Source organism: Pezoporus occidentalis, unplaced genomic scaffold (genome assembly GCF_034315485.1).
Source record: "Pezoporus occidentalis ecotype Australia unplaced genomic scaffold, CSIRO_AGI_Poc_V1 ctg19, whole genome shotgun sequence".
NCBI classification, from domain to species: Eukaryota; Metazoa; Chordata; class Aves; order Psittaciformes; family Psittacidae; genus Pezoporus; species Pezoporus occidentalis.
This window is the reverse complement of record NW_026913748.1, coordinates 1,695,218-1,719,800: the sequence shown is the minus strand read 5'-3', so window position 1 is coordinate 1,719,800 and position 24,583 is coordinate 1,695,218. Positions and strand designations below refer to the sequence as shown.

Genomic DNA, 24,583 nt, shown 5'->3' with positions numbered 1-24,583 from the left:
AGCTATGCAAGTGTCAGAGGACAGGATAGAGGCTGTCTTCTTTTTGTTGCTTCTGATTTTTGTGAGGAAAATCAAATAAATGTTCCCAGTGGAAAAAGGAAGTCAGCAGCTGTATGTGATGACCAGAGAATGTTTTTGTGCAGTGACATTGTCAGTACCTGGTCTGTTGTCAAACTGGAAAAAAAAAAAAAAAAAGCCTTTTCTTTTCCTCCCGCTGTCAGCCAAAGTGGAGAAAACCCCTGTGAATTTTCATGAGATACCTTTTCCTCATTTCCAGCACTTAACAATCCAATTATATTTGGTTTTATGCTAGTGTTTGCCTCTATTGCCATTGTTAGGTTTTTGAGTCAGAGTGATTTTTCCTTCCTGATGGTGCAGATGAAAAATATGTTTCATTATGACTGGTTATAACCCTGGAAATCTTTTCTCTCGCTTGGGTTGATGATGATTTTTTATGTTTCATTCTGTACTGATGCCTAAAGTGAAGTAGAATGAACCGTAAGGAAGCTTTGTGAAAATATAACCCCTTCTACTCTGCAGAATTATCTTGAAAAAAGCTTGTATCTTTCTAATTTTATATGTTGGGTTTTTTCCCCCTACTATTATTCAAGTAGTTTTTACAAATGAATGTTGTTTTCATAAGGTTGTTTATGAGGGCACTGCGCTTAGCAGCCCCTGCACACCTGTGAACAAATTGCATGCTGCAGATAAGGAATCTAGTTGTTTCTCGATAGGGTGACCTTATAAACAGATTCTGCAGCAAGGCAAGCTTTTAAATTCCTAACCAAATATATTATGTGAGTAATAAAAAGAGTTCCTCAAAATGGCCACAGAGGCATTTCAGAGCATGTTCTTGGGAATATGCGCTTGTGCTACCATTCATTAAGTTTGCTTTCAGCAAACATTCCCATGAATGAAATTTTATTCACTAGTCATTATGATTAGTACTTTACTATCATAACAGTAAACAGATGTTTTGTATAGGGCCAGAACCTGATTTTGTCTGAGGCTGGAGAAACATCTTATCAGGTCTCCAGAGCATGTATTGTCTAAATATAAGACCAGACTCAGCTAACAGCTCATGACTGGGAATTGCAAACCCTCAGAGACCAGGATGAATGCAGAACCATACCAAATGTTATACCATTTGAACTACAGTATGTTGCAGTGTTACAAGTCCACTGAATATGAATGTAATTATATATTTCTATGATATAAAGGTAGTTCTGTTGATGATAATCAGTTTTACGAATAAAAGGGAATATCTACAGATGCAGTTCATTACTATGCCAAACTAGTTTATACACACACTAATGAACACACTGGAACTGGACTGTCTTAGGGTTTGTTTTTTTTTATTTAAAAAATGGCCTAGCCCAAATATATGTGCAAGGAAAATCCCTGGATTTTAGGTTATGCCAGACTTAGACCCTGAGTTATGCAAATACATGGACTCCCAGAATGTGAGTAAAGCCCTTGCTGGAAAAGTTACATGAAATTTTTAGCTATGCAGAGCTGAAGTACGCTTGAAATCTTGTTTCTTCCAATCTAGAAGGACATAAAAGAGCAGAGGTATACCATCACATTGGAGAAGGATGACTGTGGCAGGGCACTTCCAACTTCGGGTTTGCTATATCAGAAATGAGAGACCAAAAAAGCATGGCCAATTTGAATATAGAAATGGTAGCTAAGCCTAGGCACAAAGCACTGGATCTCATTTGCTGAGCATAATGTGTATGATGTTGCTGTGTGTGCCTTCACATACTAGGGAAAAAGCATGTATTCCATGCCTTGGGGGTATGCAGTCTGACTGGCCAATTTGCGGAGTCCTTCAGCATGCAGTGACTGACACTGGCTACTATCTGGAGCATTGATTCTTGGGTGTGCCAGAGTGCAAGATGTTCTGTGGTCATGGGTACAAAGTGCATAATGTACATGTGCAAAATGAAAAGGTTCTGTGGGGTGGAGGGAAGGAGCTGTTAAAAAGTCAGTGTGCCAATCCCTTCTACTACTCAAAATAACCATTCCTGTCTGCCTGTAGATCAGACAGAACAGTTTGTTGGCAGCAGAGCTAAGCACAGGACATTAAGTATTTCTCCTCTTTTGTTGTCTTACTGCTCTCTTTTCTCATGTCATGTGAAAGAAAGCAAATAATCTGGTTCGGTTCTTTGACATTTATAATTAATTAGTCCTTCATTACTCTTATCGTGTTTGCCTGTCTTTTTCTCTGACTTTTCCATTTTCTACTTTATCTCTCAATGATCAGATCCAAGAAATCATTCAAATAATTTCTTTTTAACCAGTAAATGCAGCTTTACAGCATTTCTTTTTTTTTTTTTTCCCTTTTGAAGAAAGACTCAGTCCCTTCTTTTGTTCATCCCACTGCAAAAGTTGTCATGTTCTGGCACTGCAGTCACTTCTAAGACCTTGAGCTATCATGTATTCTGTTGGTATTTGAGGAATTGAAAATCAATCACATAGCCTTATGGCTTAGGTTCAGCACAATTCTATTATGCCCACTCCCAGAAGTCAATTCAAACCTTTTGGATTATATTTCAAAGCCTAATCAAGCTTGCTGTCCAGACTGGTTTGGGATCAATTCATGCTTGTCCATGGTCTGTTTATTAGAAGTTTTTTTTTGTCAGAAATTTGTGTGGAAAAAAAAAGTAATTTTTTATAACAGTAGAATCATTCAGTGGGCATTTTAGAAAGAGAAGCCACCCAAATAAGTTTTGTGGTAGAAAATGCGTACTTATTGTAATGCACTTCTGCAAATATGTTTGAAGATATCTTTTTAAAGAAATGCTGTGTTGGTACAAGTGTTCATAAAAGTACTTTGTCATAAAAAGATGCACCAGTTTACTGGCTTACCGTTTTCCAGTTCTGTCTTGTTAAGCTGGTACAGAAATTATTTAGTTTTTGAATATTGTAGATACAACCCTAAACCTAGATGGTGACTTTCATGCTTTGGACCATGTGAACAAGTGAAGATGGTGCCTCCAAGCAGATGGGCCAGCCTCCTCCAAGCATGAGTTGTGCCACCGCCACTTGGCAGGCACACATGGGACTGTACCATGACTATATCAATCACCTTATTTCCAGCAAGTGCCAAGAACTCACCCTGAGAATGAAAGAAGCTCTATATGTAGCTGGCCATTACCAATTCTCAGTGGAAACATATACCTCATATGTGCTGGGGGCAGATCAGTCTCATCTCACTGGGGAGAAAGTAGTGACGGGCTCTTAGTGGGGGCATTTCCTGATGATTTATAGAAGTCTCCTCATTAAGTGAAAGCCTGGTGGCCATTCTATGGGAGTCAAGTGCAGTATAAATAGGAAACAACCCTCTCCTTCAGCCCGCCATGGGTAAAGGCATTGCTCTTCATTCTTCATGCTTCTTCTCATTCTGTATTCTGCAGAGGCGCAGAGATTTTCTCCAGTGGATGCTTGACTCCTGTGACTCAGCTGACTCCCCAGCAGCTGGGTGTTTTGATGTGATCAGTCCATCTGCTGCTTCCAGACAGAACAAGGTGCCTCTTGCTGGCAGGGCCCCATCTGAAAAGGTTCAGAAGACACTAACAGAGGATGAGATAGCAGGCCAAGCTTTCCTGTTCCTGATTGCTGGGTATGAGACCACTACTAGCACGCTGTCCTTTGCTACGTACTTGCTAGCCACCAACCCAGAGTGCCAGGAGAAGGTTCTTCGGGAGGTTGATGAGTTCTCAGCAAAACATGTGAGTACGATGTGGTGGTGTGGAGCTTCATGCAGGGAGCAAGACAATGTGAATGTTGTCATGCCACTGCTGCACATGCATGGCCCCTATTTGTCTCAATTAAATATGCTTTTATTAATATTTTCAGTAAAAAGAAATATCTAAATGAATATATATTGTCTAGGGTTTTTTTTGAATCTTAAATAGTGTCACTTTACAGCAACTGAAGAAATGGCCCAGAAATTTTGTTTTATAGTGAAAACTTAATATTTACAAAATATTTTACACTGTTGAAATTAATCAGCTGTTTTCAGACTCCAAAACTGCACGTTTCTATTTTTTTTCCTCTTGTCCAGATATTTCTATTGGTTTTGTAGTCAATTTTATTTACTAGTCTTTGTAAGGACATAAAAGTCTTTCTTACAAACCATAAACTGCAGAGTTTTGTTTTATATGTTCATACTATTTTTTTTCTTCAGCAGCAGAATATATGTGTATGCTACAAAAGAAAAAAACAAACAAATCACAATATCTAATTCACTTATGCTATATTCACGTTACTTCCCCTTCACTATCTGTATTTACTAAGGGCATTTATGTTTCCGAGATAACTGTTGAAAATATTTGGTATATCTGGCAGACCATGCAGCAGGCATTCTTCCACCCTACACTTTGCACAAGTTGTCAGTTATGCGAATTCAGATCAAGGGTCTTTTTCTATTCGTGAATGCTTTTATAATGGATCATGAAGCTGACAGGAATAAAATGACACCAGGCGTGGCTGTCTTGCAGGATTTTAGCTGCTGGATTTGCATGCTGAAAGCCTTTACTATACATTTTTGGAAGTTTCATGCTTTTTATGCATTCTATCCTCTGTGTTGTACTTACAGAACAAGAAAAGAGTTGTATAATTTGCTGCTTTGCTGGTAATAGAAAATTCTCGACTATGCAACATGTGCCCATGCAAAAGCTAATGCTTCCCTCCTCCTGCTTGTGCGAACATAAACCCCAGGATTTGTGTACACAGAAAATGTCTTATTTTGTCTTGCATGATGAGGTTCTGAGCATGCTGGTTCTCTGGATAAGATTGATTTTGCTCTGAGGGTGCAGATGAATGACAGCAGTCGAGGTTAGGACTGTTCAGTCTGATCCATAGAGCTTTTATTGGTGCACACTTCATACCTCTGGTGTGAATTAACTCAATACAGTGAAACCGTTCATGCATTATGTTCTAACCTATAGCACTTGGGTTATCTGCTTAGGTTATTAGCTCTACAACACTCCAGCTGGAGCACATTTAATTATTTCATTCAAGTACGTCAGGCCTAATTGTGCCTTTGTTTCTGGGTAGTTCGATTGACTTTCTTAAGGATGCAAAGATGTGAAGGTGAAACTTGGCCTGCAGTATGTGCAGTTTACTGGTCAACACTGATGGCAGAGTTGTACATGGAAACTCCTGCTATGCAGCCGCAAGGAAAATACAGTTCATCTGCTTGCCAGTTCCTGGAAACTGCCAGCATAAGAAACCAGAGTGAAATTGCTGGGAGAGGCATCCAATATGATAGGTACGTGATGTGTCTGTAGATGGGGATATGAATTAATAAACTTTTCCATGTAAGTGCATAGAAAGGTGACTGCAAGCAGTTGTTAGCTGGACAACTGTTTGCAGGCATTTAACATAGGAAGACCATGTATATGGCTGTGTCTATGTTAACAAGCAACAAGCTCCTGTACACACATATTTGCTATCTAGTTACTGGGTGCAGGCTATGTACACCTTAGGGGGTAGGGTTTATTTTGTATTAGTTTGAGTTTGGCCTTGTGTATTAAATTGCCCCTAGCAGTTGGGCCAATATTCTGGTTTAGTTCCTGTTAAAGGAGCCCTTGCAGTGCACTTGACAACTGCATTGTGAACCAGTGCAAGACTCTTACATGCGAGTGCACTCGTGATCTAAACTAGAGAACTAAATGGAGCCTATGTTGTTTATAGTCTGTCTGAGCTATCACTCACTGTTAGTAGCATTACCATAATAATCTGATTCAAGCTTGTGATGCTTGACTGTCTTTGTTTTCTAACAGGAATATTTTGCTAATAATTTCAGCTTTTGCAGTATCTGGGAGGGGTTGTAGAGCCGGGGACTCTTGTGGCAGAGAAACTAAAACTTGGTGTAGGGAGACTGCACTCAAATGAATTATTTTTTCAAGTCAGCACTGTACACAGTCTGTGCAGTGCCTCAACTGAAACTGGTGGCATCATCCCAAACCATGCTGTCTCATGTCATATATTCATTGGAAGTACCATTTAAATCATTTCCCCATACTTCACTAGTTTTCAGGTTTAGCTTTAGATGATGCATATATGGCTGTATGGCCATAGAGAAGAGGGAGAGAAATATAATTATTCATCTACTGTCCTTGATACCAGGAAATTCATAGCTCCAATCTGTTCAGGCCCATCCTTCATAAGATTTCCTATTATAAACAGCTCATGATCTGAGTGGAGATAGTGCACTACTCAAGGAGCCCATCCCAGAATAAGGAAAAAGGTGCAGCAGTTCAGTCCCCTTAGTGACTGTAATTAACCACTTTTAGCCTAGAAAAAAGATCTATGGGAACGGTTTGCAAGTTATGGGAGCAGAAGCTATTTTAAAACTGGGTATATATAGATGCTCTGTTCAGTTGTCATGCAAGGGAGAGGAAGGGAGGGGGCATAGCAGCTACAGACTCACAGTTAGTTATAAAGTCAGTTGCTAAGAAATTTGATTAGGTTATTGCTTGTACTCAACACATCAGCTGTGCTCTTATCAAGGTGCTTTGCAGTTTTCAGAAAGGAAGGGCTTAGAAGGCCAAATGTAGAATGATACAGTTAGGTTATTATGACTGGGGGTGAAAGACTGCTTTGATTTGCAGACACACAACTGTTAAACACAGTACCCTCTTCAACCAAATTTATACTCAGGTAATTATAACTACAAAATCCTCTCCACCATGTTCCCCTTCCTTCCTCCAACCATTTTAGTTGCCTCATGCAACATTTTTTATTGCCCTGATCTGTGGTGTAGAGCTGTGGTCTGATTTTACAGCAGCTGCTGTGTATGATCCCAGAGATAGCTGTACTTTGGTGGTGGACAGAGTGATATATACACTCATTTACTAAAGTTTATAAAGACATGTGAGAACCATCTGAGAAAAGATGCTATAAGAGACAGTGCAGCTGCAGGTTTTTTGGCACACCAGTTAAAACCCCAAAGCACAGTGACCTTGTGATAGTCAATAAGGACAGCAAGGTTGGTCCATCTGGATGTACAGAAGGATTTTGGTGGCTCTGGGTATTGTACTTAAGGATACCCCAGAATTTGCTCTGATCTTCATCTGTCTTGCTTGCACAGTAGGTGCCTTAGCAGAATGGGACAACAAAAATGGAAAGGAGACAGCCAAGGCACTGGTGTGATAGAGATCTCTGTGCTAGCTTGGCACAAACTGCTGCAGTGCGGTGCAGAAACGCAAGGTTAGTGCTGGACATGGTCTAGCCCCTGTGCTGTGCCAGGAGTTGGTAGCCCAGAAGAGAGGCACATCTGACTGACCATGTTGTACTGCTGTGTTGTGTCCAGCCACGTTTGTCTCAAAGCTGTCTTGGGAGACCTCACTGCCTCTCTCCACCTCTCTGAATATGCTGTAGAGATGGCATTTGCAGGCAATTGTCTTTAGAGAACAGGGCCTGGAGCTAGTAATGGATTTGTAATCTCTTTACTTTGTTTGTGTTGTTTTTTTACCTCAGGACCTTCCTCATCTGTTCACTAAAGGACTTTTTAAGTGTTCTCTTGTCTGATGTGTGGAGGCTTGGTGATGTCTCTTTCCCTGAAAGTGAGATGAGGCATCTGGTCCATTTCAAACTCTGGCAAACAGGGGAAACCTCTATCCTTGGTTATCGTAGAGGGCAGGACACACAGGTTGTTGCCCTCCTCTCCTGTCTGGGTTTTTGGAATGTAAAGTAAGGGAGTGAACAGCTTTTCATCATCCCTGGGGAAGCAGAGAGACAGGGTACTGAGTGTGACTACCGTCTTACACACTGCACCTTCCCATTCTGCCTGTGAATGCCTGTGTGTGTTCCAACTGCACTGGGAAAGACAAGTTTGAACATAATTCCTCTAACAAACAAATTGAAATTAAAAATGTAGAGACTCTGTACTTCTTTGTGAATCCTTTGGGGGTGTAGTATGTGCCCTGTGAAGGGCCATCAGCTGAAAACAAGACGCACCTATTTGCTGGATGTGTAGCCTGATTTGATACCATGAAGACAAAATAAACGAGATGAAAAGACAGTTAAATGTGAGCTAGTGAGGGCAGGACGCCTACATCTGTGTGTACATAAGGGAGTATTATGTTTTGCAGAGACCACAGATCTGTTTCCAGGGCAGCAGAGAGGGGTCAGATCTTCAGAAGGTTGTAAACTGGCACGTGTTTGGTATTAGTACAGGTTTGATGATATGTATCAGTGGAGAAGCTAGCCTGGTATATACAAGTAAAAGAGGGTGGGGAGGGGGAGAAGGTTGCTATTTCAAGACCAAATTATTTTCATGGCATTTGTGGCTAACCTCCCCTAAACTGCTAGAGGTTATACAGTTGTGAAAGAGATGTTTTATCTGCATTAACCAAGTGACAAGCCATATGCCCATGGTCTTTGCCCTTTCCATTTCAGTAAAAAACGATCCCTGTATGATGTTTTTAAAGAGCCTTTCAGAAGACATGCATTTATGAACAGTTTTTTGCACTTGTGACTGATTATTTTGTTGAAAAGCGAGTTGATTTTTATTTGTGTGCATGTGTGCTTAGCAAAAGCATAGCAAATGTGCAGCATACATTTGTTCCGAGTAGACGGACGCTTGCTCCTGCACTGTGAGCTGCTCTATGGGTTTTCTCCTAAGCCACAGTGCTTAAGGCATGCAAAGTCGCTGCATCTTCCACACTGGGGATTCCCATAATATGAAGCCTCTCCTACCTCTCCCCATTTGAATGTCTTCCTCCTCTCAAGCCTGAGTCATTCACAATTATAAATTATATTTTGTTGTTTCATGGGACTGCACAGTTTTGGACAGGAAGAGCAGTGGCACAAAATAGATAGCAAAAACATAAATGATCAAGTTAACTTCTCATAAGAAGTTATTTGTTGCCCTTAGGTGAAACATGGGAAGTGTTGCAAAGTAAACAGATCAAGCTAAACCGCTGAAATGAGGGTAATTTTCTTGAGAGAGGGAAAACAAGTACATTTTGGGGCAGCAAAGGAGGGCATAAGAGGTATAAGAATGAACCGCTCTGTCTCCATGTAATACAGAAATGCATATTTGAAGGTGCTGACTGTAGGGACATCTGGAGCCAGAAGCACCCTGAATTCTAATTGCGGCTTCAGGAATAATTTACTGCGCATTCTCCCTAATAGGCAATCATGTCTTGCATTAACAAATGGGAAGACTTGGATACTTACAAGTTTTGGGTTTTAGCTCATAATTACACAAACCTCTCATTTCTTAAAGCACCACAAGGAAAAGTTGATTAAAGGCCTAGTGCTAGTTACAGAACCTGAGATGCGTTGCTGCACTGGTACGTAAGGCTGCAAGGGCTTCACGCTAACCAGAAGAGGTCTGGTGAAGGACAGAGTAGCAGTTCTCTCCTTGTGGTTGCTTGTGCCTAGGAATACTTTCAGAACCCCTGACAAAGGTGCAGGAAAGTGCAGGAGTCAGGACTAGTAAATAAACAGATGAAAGGGGAGCTACTATTGTAAAACATCCAGTAGAGGCTGCAAGACCAAGCGGGTTTTCCATTCTGCTTTTAGAATGCCATGTACAGCCCTTATTTATCACCGCTTGATATGATACTCAATAACATTAGTGTGGAGGGGAATGAAGAGCAGTATAAGCCCCTGCATGTGTCTACTCCATCAAATTTTCCGACCCGCACAATGCACACAACTATTCAGTGCTGGTGTGACTTACCAACATTTTCACCACTGGCCAAAGACTTTAATAGAAATCTTCTGTTCTCATAAATACTTTTCTGTTACTCTAAGGCCCAGGAATATTTTCAATATGTCTAATTGAAAATGTTGACCAGACTATGTTTCAACTGTATTCTTTCATGTCAATGATATTGAATGATGCCAGCCCAAAGTAATTTCAATCCATAGTTTCATTTATGAAAAGGTACAGTTTAATTCCATTTTAACTGCTGTGTGTGGTCATTTGTGAATGGGCCAGGTTGACCTGTACTGATACATAAGCTCCTCCTTTATGATTTATGACCTTGGCACTGTAATTTATCAGACATACCAGGTGTGACAGTCGCTCATCTGGGGTAACTTGGCACTTGATCATTGACTTGAGTAGAGTCATACTATTTTGCACTGTCTTGTGATTCTGTTCTTTGCACTGAAGAGCTCCTTCACTAATATCTCTGCAGTCTAATAGAGATATCTTGCTGTAAAGAGATTTTGCCAGTTCACAATTTCCCTTCCCATGAAATTCTCAGAGACCAGTGAGAGGTAGGACCATTTTTATGGCATCTCTGTACCTGATTGAGTACTTCAGACTTTTAAGCTGTTTATGCAGAGAATCTCCTTGGCAGCACAGACTGTGAAAATGAGAGGTGAAAGTCAGAGACATGGCATTGTCAGGGAATTACCACAACAATTTGCCTGAGTTTCATGCAGTATCTCAAGGCACTATGCTCTCAGAAGCTTGCAACTTCAGAGACTAAGCTTCACTAAGCAAATACTGCTGACGGTGGAGGCTTGCATTTATCAAGGGAGACTGAATTGTAAATAGTTTGCAGAAAAAGTCCACAGGAGAGAGCTGCTGTTACAGATGCATATGCATACATGCGCAAGACATACAAAACCAGTAAGCACAACCACTATTGTATGGTATTGCTGTTTATTCTATTGAAGGAAATGAACTTCTTTGATTTATTTTCCTAAGATGGTGTTGCAGAGCCTCACATCATTCACAAGTTTCAACTGTTAGCAGTCAGTTTTGTTAACAAATAAAAAGACGCTTTTTAAATATGTAGAGGCTAAATGCTGTTTGGTTATATTTCTGCAGTTCTTCATACAGTTGCTCGGTGTCTGAAATCAGTTAATTATCTTTATCTCGTGGTGCTTCTGTACATACAGGTTAAAGGTTGCATAGTTAGGATAAGACAATAAATCCTTCCCTGCATTTCCTCCCTTCTATTAGTATCTACTTAGAATCTACTGATTGGAATGCGGGTGGTTGGAATGCAGGTTTTGGACTCATGAGACCCAAAGTCACTTTTCTTGGGAAGAAATTATTTTGGTTCCAAACTCATCCTATTTTCAACCACTGAAGGAACTCTGAGACTCAGGGCTTTGGTCTCTTTACTGAATTGTGTCTGCTGTAGAAGAAGAGGTAGCCTGAGAAAGCTCTTGAGCTCAAGGCCTCCTCGTGTTCACCCACTTTGCCACAAGCATGTTGCTAGATTCAAAGACTGAGGGGAAGCGCCCAGGGGAAAAGCTTAGGCTGTTTGCTCACTGTGCAGACTTTAGCAGGTATCTCTTTGCATGGGTTGCCTTCTGTCCCAGGCACCCTCAGGCACCAGCCAGAGCTGTTCTGAAGGGCTTTCTGGGAGATTGCTGTTGCTTGCTCTTGTTTTACAGAAGCTGTGGTTTGTAGTCTGCCACAGTCATCCTTTAGCAGAAGCATTGGCAAGCAGGAAGAGTGTGAACAACCATGAGCCACATAAGGGCAATTCTTTTTGCTTACCATGTATCTGTGGTTCTTATGCCATATCTACGAGTGACTGCTCTCTACAGGTACCTCTAAAAAAGATAAGCACTTCCTGGAGAGTCAGGTTATTTATAATACAGAAAGAGTTGAGTTAATCAGCTGGTAAGTCCAGGGTATCTCTTAGGAATGTTTTTTCTTTGCTTTTTTGAAAGTCTACTGTTAGCTTAGATGGACAAAATAAATGTTTTAAATCCCAGTGATATCTTGGCATTGTCCCCTTCCTTGATTTTTTTCCAAGAACCCTACCAAAAAGACAACGTGGGTATGAAAAAAACCTTATTTCTTTCCAGGAGAAATGCTTTCAACAGCTGAAAACTGGTGATTCTATGTGGCCTGGAATGAGGTGTTGCTGAAATGATTTATGTGCCCATATTTCAAGCAACTTTCTGTTGTTGTTGACATTGCAGGGTTCATTTACCACTCTTCACTAAAATAGGAGAAAAAAAAGGAAAAGACTTTTATTTTTCCATTTGTTCAGTTCAAGCTTATCAGTCTCTTGTTCATGAAGACTAATTTATCTTTTGCTTGCAATGTCATATGTTGCTCATTGACTCTGCCTTATTGCTATTCTTGAGCAAAACTGATTCTTAGGTAATGTGTGTTAGACAGATACTCGTTTTCACCCTTGAATTTTCTTGGTATTTTGCCATCCTCATAATAACTGACCCACTATCACTGCTACAGGTTTCATGTTAAAGAATAAATTTTTCTAGTGACATGGAACATTTAATGGTGAAGATGTTAATAATACAATACTTTAAATGTGATTAGGCAGATTTTATTTTTTTTCAAGAGAAAGTAAAGGGAAGAATGTTTTCCCTGTCTTTTTATTCCTTTTCCTCTTCCATCTGAGGTTTCTATGGAGGAAAGAGCATTATTTGCTTTTAAGGTAAGGAAAAATATTGCTGCTGAGGAAGAAACTGGTTGTAGTTTTCTTCAGGATTTGTGTATCTCAGCATCTCCTGTGTACTACTCTGGAAATTATATAGCAATCAATGTGCTTCCCCAAGGAACAGAAAAAAACAAATACATACAAATATCAATGATTAATCAGTGCTAACTACCAGCATCAGTTGTGAACTTTTTATCTAGAACATTTTTGCAGGTTCTAGGTAGACTTGATAGAACAGTTTTTGCACTGGGCAGTCCAACGTTGAAGAAGTGAGTAAGTAGATAATCTCAAACTACAGTAAATAGCACCATCCCCCTCCACAGCTTTGCAAGGGACATACTGTCACCAGTCTAGCCAGAGATGTTACATATGGCAGGAAGAGAGGTGCACATGGCACAGTTTATCAGGAACAGGGATTCCCTTCCTGGGTGTAAGTGCCTGATCTTTGAATGGCAGTCTGTCTAGTATCCAGAAATTTCTTCTGTGTGAAGTAGAGGTCAAGTCCAGAAAGGTATTATACTTACATATATATGTTTTTTCTTTCATGGAAATCAGGCACCACAAAGTTTTCCATAAGGTATGTGCTGCTGAATTGTAAATACCTAGCAATGAAGGGGAGGACAGCCAGCCATAAGTACAACCTCAGATGCAAGAAATTAGAGAAACCAAACCATCTGGCCCTGAAAGACCTTACAAATGAGAAAGGGTGGCCTTGGACACCTGTGTCAGGACCTTACACTATGGCTTAGTGTTAACACCATTAACATTCATCAGGCAGAAACTTGTCTCCTGGGGAATATTAAACACTAAACTAAATGAAGAAACATTTTCAAGATCTTTGTTAGCATCCATTTGGAATGAGATCCCTTCATGTCCCCAGACTGACAGACAGATTCTTCAGGGAATAAAAATACTGGTCCAGCCCTGACATCCTCATCTGCTGTGTGGATCTCCACTGATATGTCTACTTCTGAGATGCCTTCAAGAAGTATTGGGGAACAGCTCATAAAACAAAAAGCAAGCAACAAATTTGTGTGCACGTGCATACGTCTGCATATGAGAGAGAGGAGGAAGCAGAGAATGAATCATGGCTGAAGAAAAGAAGGTCTTTCATCTGAAAGTTCAACACAGATTTCTGAATTGCACATATTATATGCATAAGGTGCAAAATCTGAGCTGAGGAGAACACATGCCTAATTTGTTAAGAGACAGCAAATCCCCACCGGCAACCAAGAAGAAATTAAACTTGTATTCATCATATTCATAGCTTAAAAATTATGTTAGCTTGTATGAATGTGAGGTCAAAATGGAATTTTTCCTCCAGCTATGTACATAAATTCGGTAGCATTAATAGGAAGTAACCAGTCCATTTATTTGTCAATAAGCATTCAAAGTGAAGGCTGAATGAGCCTGTGCCAGAAGGAATGGAAACTAGTTTGCATTTCATGATTATGTAAAGCAGTTCTTGGTAGAATGAACTTCTTGTGACCTCTTCTCCCCCCCCCCCTTTTTCTTCTTTTCTCTACCACCCTGGCAGCACATATGTATTTAAATAATTTCCATTTCTAACAATGTGTTTGTGTGTTACTTTTAATCATTGTGAGATGCTTTTGCATTGTTTGTCCTGCTTTATCTTACGCTTCCATTTTTATGTGGAAAGAAAGAAAAAGTGGTATTTCTGGGATTTCTGGAGCACTTGCTCTAGAAATGTAGTGGTCTTCCAGTGATGTGAATGAACATTTCCTTACTTAACCATGTAGCAAGACTGGAGCAGAGGGAGTAGTCAGGAAAACACAAAAAAAAAGTAGGAAATGCATGCTACTTGAAGACTGTTCCATTTCACACCAGTTCATAGATTTTACTGCCTTGGAGAACTGGTTGATACCGTCACTAGTATTGCCAGCTCATTTGATGTCTGGTTTTCAAAAGACACCATGGATCTTTTCCAAAATCAAATCCTTTAAAGCAACCTTCAAGCAAACTTGTACCTCAGTATAACTAGCCACACTTTGAATGTTTTGGTCAGTGTCCCAAAATGGGAAGTGGGCTGGTCAGAAGTAGAATTTCTCTGCTGTGGCAGCTGCTGAGATAGGGATTTGGGGCCTCATTCAGGGGAGTCTGAGAACTTTTGTACACTAGAAATGCCAGGAGCTTTGATGGATGTGACTGTTGGTTTCTTGCCAGCACTGAGTGGATAAATAGGTGCCTGGACAGGTGAAGACTCATTTAATAATTAGTACCAAATTCTATAGTATCCTTAGTCAGGTCTCAGATGTAATGAGACTGAAAACTCAGTTACTTTCTCAGACCTAGGAATTATCTTTCCTGCCTACCACTGAGGCATAGTACATTAGGGCACATTATGCAAGCAGAAGCATTCATTCTTTCGTCCTGTTGGCTCAGTATTTTGCACCTTTATGAAATCTGTGCTTTTGGAATTCAAAAAAATGTTGATATTAGTATTTTATATGTAAAACATTTTGGTTTTAAATGTGCTTAAAAAATGAGTTTCAGGAAAGTTTCTGTTAATAAGTGAGAGAAAACAGACGCGTAATGTTTTTTTCTGTTTTGTATTTTTTTTAAAGGTTAACACACCCTCAGGTCAAAAGAAAGAATGTGTTAAAATGTTTGACCTTCTGGTGCAATAGGTATTTTGAATAAACTTTAGTATCTTTCTCAGTATTCCTAGTTACAATTCAAATCTAAAGGAAAAATGGAGAAGAAGTGAAACAGTTCTGAACATCAGGCAATTACCTTCAGCCCCTTGCTGCTGTTGTAGATTTAAATGAAGGAACAAGGAAGTAACAAGATGTCAGCGAGCCATTGTATTGTGAGCTGGAACAAAACACTTTTAAGAGCTCTTGCTTTTTGGAATTTGTTTTCAAGATGCATCAAGTTTATATGCAGTCAGGATACGATATGAAGATTTTGCGCAGTCAGGAATGAAGATTTAATAGCCTGATAGGTAGGAAACCTTACAGATAATTTCAAGGTGTTAATCTAACCTTGCTGTGCCTTTAATCTTTTGGCGTTCTGGTGAATGTAAAAAACAAAAGCTGGCTGTTCTAATATCATAGAGTAGTCATGGAGAAAAAATTTCCTCCAGCAGAGAGGCCTTTAAATAAATTATTACTTTTTTTTTTTCCATGATGGCAAAAAATAACTGTAAGATGGATTTAAAGGGGAGTGAATTTACTAAATGCCCTGCATCTTTCTCTCTTGCTAATTAGTAACAGTCAAACGCTCTTGTTCTGTAGACAGTGACTACAAAGAAAAGGATAAAGAACTTGGGAAAGACTCTAGAGCTGAAATAATTAGGCAATTTATCATTTAGGATAATTGGACTTGTGCAAAGCAGCATTATTTGCCACAGGTTTCCATTTATTCTAACTGGGTGTGAAAAATACAGCTGCATTGATTGGGAAATGCTCTCAGTGTTTTTTCCAATATGCATTGTGCCAGGGACGTTCAGTTCAAAGTGTGGTGTTCCTCCCAGTGATTTCTTTTCCCTCCGTGATCTTCAGAAGCAGCCTTCTAGCTTCTAAAACCTCAAACCAAAATTAGATTAAAGTGCCCAATATGGGGTCAGAAATGGGAGGAAAAGAGAGAGGGGTTTCCACTGGGGAATTTTCACTTAACAAATGAAAGCCTTTGCTTTGTTTCAAAGGAAAAATTGCCAAGTGGAGGCACATCTTAATCACATCAGTAGCCAGCTGAGATGTTTATGCTAATTTCCAAAGGTATGTAAGTATAGGAATCAGGGGGTCCAAAACTCCTGCCTCTGTGATGTGAAAAGCAGAAGCGTTTAAGCACCACCAGCAGATAGCTCTGATGTTGTTTCAGTGTAAGGGGAGAGAGGGGGAGTAGTCACAAGGGTTTACTTGAATTTCACTTCACAGTTTGCTAGGAGTGTGAATACCCTTTTACCCAGAGGTGAGTTTTTGCACCATTTTTCCAAGGAGGAGAGCCCAGCTACCCCTTTGTGGTTGGTCACATTATAGCACTTTCCCAGCTTTGTGCTGTTGCTCTCCCCTCCTGAAGATTACATCTTCACAAGCAGCTTTGCTTGTGATGGACACTCTGGAAAGTCTCAAACTCCCTGGATTTCACCACCAAAGCCCCTGGTGTGTGGTGACTCCACGGCTGACTTTCTGCCAGACTCCAGGGGTGGCCTGGTGTGTCAGATCCCACTCCAGCATATGTGGCTTTGCACTGTAGGTACTCTGTGGTGGTGCTCCCTCAGTGCTCAGGTACATGTCCCTGGGCTTTGGGGTGATGAAATCAAGTAGTGGGAAAAATTGTTATTTAAAAGCAATCTTGTTCTACCTGCCCGGTAGGAGCCAGCCAGAGGAGATCCCTGCTGGGAGGAGAAGTGAGGGGGGAATAAGGTGATGTTTAAAGGCATTTTACTCCCTGCCTGTGGGTAATTCACAAATATGCGCTGCTGGGCTCTCATAAGTGGGTGCTGCAAAAGTGCTTTTAAGTTGCACAGCTTGACACCAGTTGCATGCTTGTCTTCAGCTACTGTCACAGATTGTGGGTTTTTCCCCCAGTGGTTTGTTATTTTAAAACATTTGTATGTGTTTGATACCTTCTTTAATAAGAAAGTCATGACTACCAGCAATTTCCCATGGAGATACAAGGAGCAAGAAGTAGTAGGTTGTTACCTAAAATACTGCCTGTAGTCTGAGCAAGCTCAATGTGAGATAAAATGCACAATTTGGATGCAGACTGGGAGTGCTTGGTCCCCCGCCAAAGGAATGTGCAAACTCCAGTACTGAAAAGCATACCTCTGCCGATGTGGCCACTGAGAAAGAGCCCAGCATTTGTCAGGTTTTGTGCCATATCATAATTTGTTGGCTGTTTACATTGATTACCTGGGACAGAGCAGTCAGCTGAAATTTCAGGGCCTTTGGATTGTTTGGCTTAGAGCTAGGATCCAAATATCTTTGAAATGACCCTACTTATTTACAAGGAACTTGGAAACTCTTTTTGCTCATCCCAGCAGGAACCGATCAGCAGGCTCCTGTGCTTGCAGGTCTGCGGAGCGGCATGGACGGTGGCAATCCCTTGCCAAGCTGGGTTTGCCATCCTTCTGAGGTGGTGCCTGGTGCTTCCTCATCTCCTCCTTTGTTTAACTTTTCTGATCCTTTTCCTTCTTTCCTGAACACATGGGTCTGTGCAGAGAACTACTGTGCCCACAGATGCTTTGCACATTAACCTTGCTTGTCATTTTGCATTGTGACAGTCATATATGTGACTTTGCACAGCTGCTGTAATCCTCCTTACTTGATTCTGTAATGGAGCTTATCTGTTTCTTATATTTATCCAGAGAGAAAAGCGGTTGCTTACCTACAGGTTTCAACAATGTTTAACCAGATTAGTTATTGTCAGGCAAATTAGTTTCTTTTCTTTAGGTTTGGTAGTCCAGCACTTAAGCACGGTAGACTTCTACCGGTGGGAGCAACATACCATCCCTTTTCTAAATATTTTAGGTTATTTTAGCACTTTTTATGTGATAACACCTGAATGATACATAAATGCCAACCTCTAAATATACCTACAAGGCTTGTAATATTAATGATCCTATTTTTTCAGGGTGAGGCACAGTGAATTTGAAAGTTTTGTCATGGGAAATAGAGAAGTCATCAAGCAATATTTGCATGTTCTGGCTAACTTATATCCCACAACATAGTCTTTGTAAAATCATTTATTTGGTGTTTCTCCCATGGGTTTAAGTGAAAATACAGTGATTTTCATCAGAGATCCGCATCACTGAAGTCAATAGGTCTACTGGTGTGCACAAATTAAAGGATGTGCACGCATCACCCTTGGGCAGACATGCAAATTGTGTTTTTGCCAGTGTTTGAGTAGTCCCTACAAAGCACACTCCATTCGGGAGTGGGAAGGAGGGAGGAATTGAGGTATTGTCTATGCAATTGTCTATGTAATTTTTTTAATCATAGATTTTAAGTTTAGAAGTTGGTTACTGTGCAGTCTAATCTTGTGTACAACAAAGGGCATAGGACTTCACTGAATTAGTTCTGTTTAAATTAGTATACCTGTTTAAAAAAAAAACACAAACCCTCCCAGTTGTTTTAATTAGACAGCACAAAATGTCTTTCCTGACGTTGAAAATGAGGGATCCCAAGAAGAACAAGCGAAACAAAATGCTTTAGTAATCTTTTTCAATTATCCTTATTCTATTGTTGCAAGTTTTGCTGTTCTAGAAATGTTGGGTAAAACTGTCTTTAATCTGTTGCCTTCCTAGGATTGTGGAACCTTCCACCTTTTGTGTTAATTAGACACATAAATCCTGCAAACTGTATCCAGTGACTGCAAACCAAAAGCCTGATTCTCAGTTTATGCTCTCTTTCAGCACTCCTGCGGTGGGGATGGACTGTCAAGGTGTGTGTACATCACCCTTATACTTTATCTGCAGCAGTATTATCATCACCTCATTCCTGAGTGATGCTGTCTTGTTAACATATAAACAAGCACTTGCAACTATGGTAAGGCCTGTTCATGCTGCCATAGTAGGACCTTACTGAGAATCAGGCTCCATAGACACATCTCTTGTTCTTACAATCCAGTTATTTAAAGAAAAGGAGCACTACTCATCTCACTGACAAGAAGCACAAAGCAAAATCAGTAATTCAGAAAATGGTAAGAGGAAGAAAAGACAAAGCATGACATACTCCATTAAGTTTCTTTCTTTATGAGTGGGAAGAGCATGGATGGTTTTGTTGTGCTGCGTACAGACTTTGACGTAAGACATGTGGCCTATGCAAAATGGTAGATTTTCTTATAGAAGTTAAAGATAGAGGGGAAGCAATTTAAAAAAAAAAATCTGTTCACACCACCATTTTTTATATTCTCTGTTGGACTGAAGTTGGAAGCTTGATATAAGAATGCAGATAATTTCATTGCATTTTGGATCTTACTGGTGGGTAAGTTCAGCTTGTAGTGACATAGAGATGCCTGTCATTTAGGAAATCTGCAAAGACTTGACACAAAACCTGGGGAGGGTGTTGCTTTGGTTCAGATCCTAAGTGAGATCAGTGCTGTGCTTTCATAAGCAACACACTGCTGTTGCTGGGCTCAGGGTTAGAGTTGTACATTCAGCCCCAGAGGACCAGCTGCTCTGCTGTAAATTGGGGCTGGTACTGAGGGGGAGTGAGAGACACAGTAAACATGCCGAGTAGCCGTAAATGACAAGAGGATATGATATGTAACATTAACCAGGCTCAGTGTTTGTTTAGGTTGTAGAATGGGCTTTTAAATCAATCTTTTATTATCAGTGGAGCCTTAGCAGTGCACTTAAATGGAGAACAACGCAAGGACATAGAGACTTGGTGCAAAGTGAACATCCTGCTTACTTTCCTAGCTCCAATTTTAGAAGAAGAAACATAGATAGATCCAGGTCAGACCATTCAGGTATGAATTTCTTCCATGTTGGGCTCTGATTTCATCCCGACTTCTGCCATAAGGATTCATTTTGCCACTAGTCCTGACGTCCTGCATAAATATAGCTGGGAATGTCGTGCAAGGAGTCTTCCTGCTTCTTCCCTAACCTTTCTGGCAACAGCGAATTTTACCACAGTTTTATCTGTCCTGCAGTTAATTACCCTTCTCCTAAATAAAGATTAGGTTTGTTTCCAGTTTGAATTTATTGCCCTCAGGTTCCCCTGAACTTCCATCATTCTTGGAGGGCTGTATAAAAGACTCTTTGCACAGGAAAAATATTTTTTCCTCATTGTGAGACTATAGAGACTATAATTGTAAACTGCAGTGGTATTAGCTGTTAGTGTTTTCTTGTGTTAAAACTAGAAGTTCCTGAACGTATTTGTTTTTTTTTTTAAATTTCTTTTACCTTTTTTTCTTCTTTTTCAGGGGTTGGGCAGTGTGTGTGCTTGTTTTCAGAGGTTAACCTAAGGGGTTTTAACATCCTTTGGAAAACGTAGATGTTAGAATGGGATAGTGTATTCTAAAAGCCATTTCCACCAGTGTGAAATCTTACCAGGCTTATCTCAGACCTGGTTTTGCTTAGTGTGCCCTTCTTTCAAGTGTTGTAGTTGCTGGAGGAGTCAAGTGTTTCTAAGTGTTGTTAGATCTTTGTGTCGGTGTATAATTCTCCTGTTTCTATAGTTCTATAAATACACAAAAAGAAATCAGATGGGAAATGTTATCACAAATAAAGGTTTTGTTTTGTAGGAAAACAATGTTACCAGATCTCTTAACTCCCACCCAGTCGAAACTAATTGCTGGAATGGTTGTTTGAAACTGCATTGAGTTCTGAATACTGCCTTTCATATTTTTAGCATTTCAGATTAAAAATGTATTAATTTTGATCCCACTAACACTCAGACTTTGCAGAAAAGTGTTGTAGCCACTAGACAGTTGCTGCACTTAGGCAGCTATGCAATTTCTAAGCAGGTCACTGACAAACGCTACCAAGCCCTCATGTACATCTCTGTGCATCTAAATATATGTATGCTTACATGTCTGTCAGCATTGGTCTATGCAATAGGATGGTAATTATAGACCAGGACATTCTTGGTAGAAGATTTTTTGAAAAATCTCTTGGGAGAACTTTCTTTTTCAAGCCAGTGATGGGGGGCAAGGGTTTCATTTCAGTGTGTTATCTGAAAGGTACAACTCTTTGGTGGTGCAGTGCACCTCATTTCCCAGTCCAGCACTGCATTTCTGTCAGCAATGCAGTAATTAAGCAAAGCTAGAAGATTTTAACCTCTTAATTTCTGGACTGCAAGAGGCAAATGGAGAGTCAAATGAGTCCACATTACCAGCTGTAACTAAGGGGCTCCTTCACTGTGCTAAGAGACACTGGGATGAATGGTGGTCCATCCAGTGAACACAAGAGATGTTAACTGGAGCTGTTTGGGTCCGCTGCAGGGGGGAAAGCTGGAGGAAATGCATTTACATTGTTCTTCAGAGCAACGTAGAAAACAGATCTCTTAAGTGAAATATCCAGCAGAGCTTCTGGATTTAATTCTGTCTGTGTTTGGAGTGGGGAGAAACAGAGCCACCAAAGAAACACTCAGAGTCAATGTGCAGTTAAACCCACAGCACTGGTAGGACTGGACAATCACTAGTTAAAGCTAGTTAATTATTTAAGAAAAAAATTATGAAGCATAAAATATTCAAAATGCCTGTGCCTGATGCGTGCCGTTGCCACGAAGGCACGCACACCTGGGTTTTAGATTCTAGCCTGTTTACTACAGTTTTTAAAGAAAAGATATTTTAATACTAATGATGGAATAATATTATGTGTGAAATGTTAATAATAAAGAAAATTTAGGGGAGAAATTTTGCTATTTGTTTCTTCCAGAGGGAGATATGCCTGCTTTTTTTTTTAAATGAAAGTAATGTGCACATTTTCTTAGCTCTCTTGGAAATGAATAACTTACTAAGTGTTGTGATAATTGTGCAGAGAGCCCATTACAGTAACACAGTGTAGCTACAAACTGACTGGGAAATTGGTGCCTTGAGTCTGAAATTAGATGTTGCAGTTACCAGGCATCATTTCAGATTAGCTGTACCTGTCTCGTGGGCAGCTCATAGGGAGCCACACTGGTGAGTCAGAGAGACCTACCATTTTCCTCACTTGGAGGTTGGCCTGGCATAGACGGCTTAACTCAGAAACAAAGACAAAACAAAAATCAGGCTATGCTGAGCTGTTGAGCTCAGAACCAGGGTCTGCTAGAGAAGCAGTTCATTGGAAACCTCAGCAAGAAATAAAACCTGCTTCCTGCAGAAGCTTTGAGATGGTGTTAGGCGCTTACATACCCAGTGACAACTCTTGAGTACCTGGCACTCGCCTGAACTCGCTGTCGACATCTGTACACCTGCTCTTAGCAGGCATAAGGCAGTATTTCTCTGACTGCACCTAAAAATGGCATTTCTCACACACACACACACAAAAAGGCTGTTAGTCGTGGTGTCTTTGCCAAACTCCATTTACATGTTGGCTGCTTAAAGACCCATCTGCAGCATTGATCGCCTGACACTGGTTCACTTCCTGTCCTAAATTGCTGAAAAATCCCAACACATAAAATGCTGGTGCCATGTCTTTTCATCAAATCTATGAATTCCCCTTCCCCCCTTCTGTTCTGTGTGCTTTCTGCTCACCTTCCCAGGGCCTGTCCTTTTGGGTTGGGTGAAACCTCAGGACCTGGCACTGCAGTCATCAAAGCTGGCATTTCCTAGCTTCTCTGCTTGTGATGAGATATGTACTTGCATTTCTGCCACTGTGATCTGAAGACCTTACCCCTAATCTAGGAACCGTTGCTGGTTGTATGAGTAGTTTGAGTCACTTTGGCGAGCAGCCCTATCTGGATGAGGAAGCACACATTTTGACGGTACACTGAGATCCTTCAGGTCATAAGTTTTATAAATGACAGATATTATAAATCCTGACTACCTGGTGGCAGGCACTAGAGTGGAACGTTTTGTCATCAGTGCTTATTATCACAAGATTCTTAATTAGTTTCATTGATAATTTTATTGCACTTGAACGTTTCATATGATTAAGTATTGCAGACTGGTTTGTTTGGTGGAGTCTCTCCATTGCGTACAGCAGGACATAATGCTGACTCTAGATAGTTGGTGGAGAAACGGTGCTCACCATCGCTTTTGTAGCCTGTCATGGGAGCTGCTTTCTGAGCAGTAAGGTTGGATTGCAGAACACCAAGGTAGCTGATTTAGGAGTACCAGAAGGGGGAATGGTGAAAAAGCCTAGTTTTCCCCCTCAGCTTTGAATGCAATATTTTTCTCCCAGTTTCTAGTCCACCATTCAGCTGTCCCAGCTGAACACACAGGAGTCATTTGCCGGATTCCTGCAGAGAAAGATATTTCAGCGAGATGAGTTTTCCAGACTTTAAGAATTATACCTGGAGCACAAGTATAATAAAAGGTACCTTAGGCTGCCTGCAGTTTTCTTTCAGTCTCCTTCACGCTTATGCCGAGGGTAGCAGCTTCCCATGTCACGTCCGCAGATTGGTGAGTCTCTCCTTTGCATTTACTATGCACATCTTAGACTCCTGCCCACCTTCCTGGCCGGGGTGAGATATGCCTCCAGCATCTGCTGGGGCCTAGGGGAATGATTGTGTGGTGCCTGCACACACACACCCCAGCCAGCAGAGCACAGGGCCCATTTTAATCCCTTGAAACAAAAACAGTAGTTCATGTCTAAGCTAAAACCTGTCCTGAATCACAAGGAGTTTTCACTGCAGCACATGGCATGTCTAGTTTATATAAAAGAAGGAAACACAAAAACCCACAAATCAAAGCACCAAAACCCTTTAAAATGCCACTTCTCATAACTATTTACTTAAGCCATAGGCCTGAATGCTGAATGTCTGTTTTAAATTGATGGTAAAAATTCCCTGTTTGCTTCAGCAGAGAATTTGGCTTTTTGCCTTGAGACTTGTAAGAAGAGAATGTTTTAAACTTATGGTTAGGAGACACGGCACATTCATATCATTGCTTTAATCAGATTTCTTTTTCCCTCTTTTTTTTTTTTTTTATTTTTTAGAACAAGTTGTGGGTTTTTTTCAGACCCTGTTCCTTGAATGTTCCCCATAGGTGGAATGTAATTAAACTCCACTGGCATCTCCTCCTGCTGGGATTTAGACTAGGGACGGATCTTTAGGAAGCATAAAACAAATACTGTGAAAAAGGAACCCTTGTTAGAAGAGTTGCCAGAGAATCAGCTCTGCTCCATTTACACGCTGATAGTTTTGAAAATCTGCCCTTTTTCCTTTTGTGAATCAGTTTTTAGAAATTGTTAATGAATCATTTAAACACTGGGGACAAGGGGGGGGACCCACAAATCTTTTTTGCAGCTCTCACTCTGCTCACAGGCTGCGAGTTCACATGTCAAGAAACATTTTCTACCTCAAACCCTGGCTTTTGCTTAAATAATTTGGTGAGGAAGGCACTGCCCTAACAGTGCTGAGAGGGAAGTCTCTGACAGCAAGTGCAATGGGTGCCCAAGCCCTCACTGTGCTGGCATGATGGTGATCTTGCCCCTGCAAAGCCCTGATCACTGAGGAGGAGCATGGACAACTTTGTGCTACTCCTTTGAGCTGCTCTGTCATGGCTCCTGTAAGGCTATTCCCATGCTGTACCTCAGCTACCTGTGTCTGCAAAGAAAGTAA

At 40.6% G+C, this 24,583-nt stretch overlaps 1 protein-coding gene across 9 annotated transcripts in view; it reads left to right on the top strand.

Moving 5' to 3' along the window:
• TBXAS1 (thromboxane A synthase 1) overlaps positions 1 to 24,583 on the top strand; it is a 238,982-nt gene that overhangs the window by 169,188 nt on the left and 45,211 nt on the right. For 8 of the 9 annotated variants that reach the window (XM_062616406.1, XM_062616407.1, XM_062616405.1 and 5 more), the window contains one exon: positions 3,420 to 3,734. The exons of the other annotated variant lie outside the window; for it this stretch is intronic. In XM_062616406.1, coding sequence (XP_062472390.1) covers positions 3,420 to 3,734 — 315 coding nt within the window. The remainder of the gene's footprint in view (positions 1 to 3,419; positions 3,735 to 24,583) is intronic. 9 annotated transcript variants of the gene reach the window in all.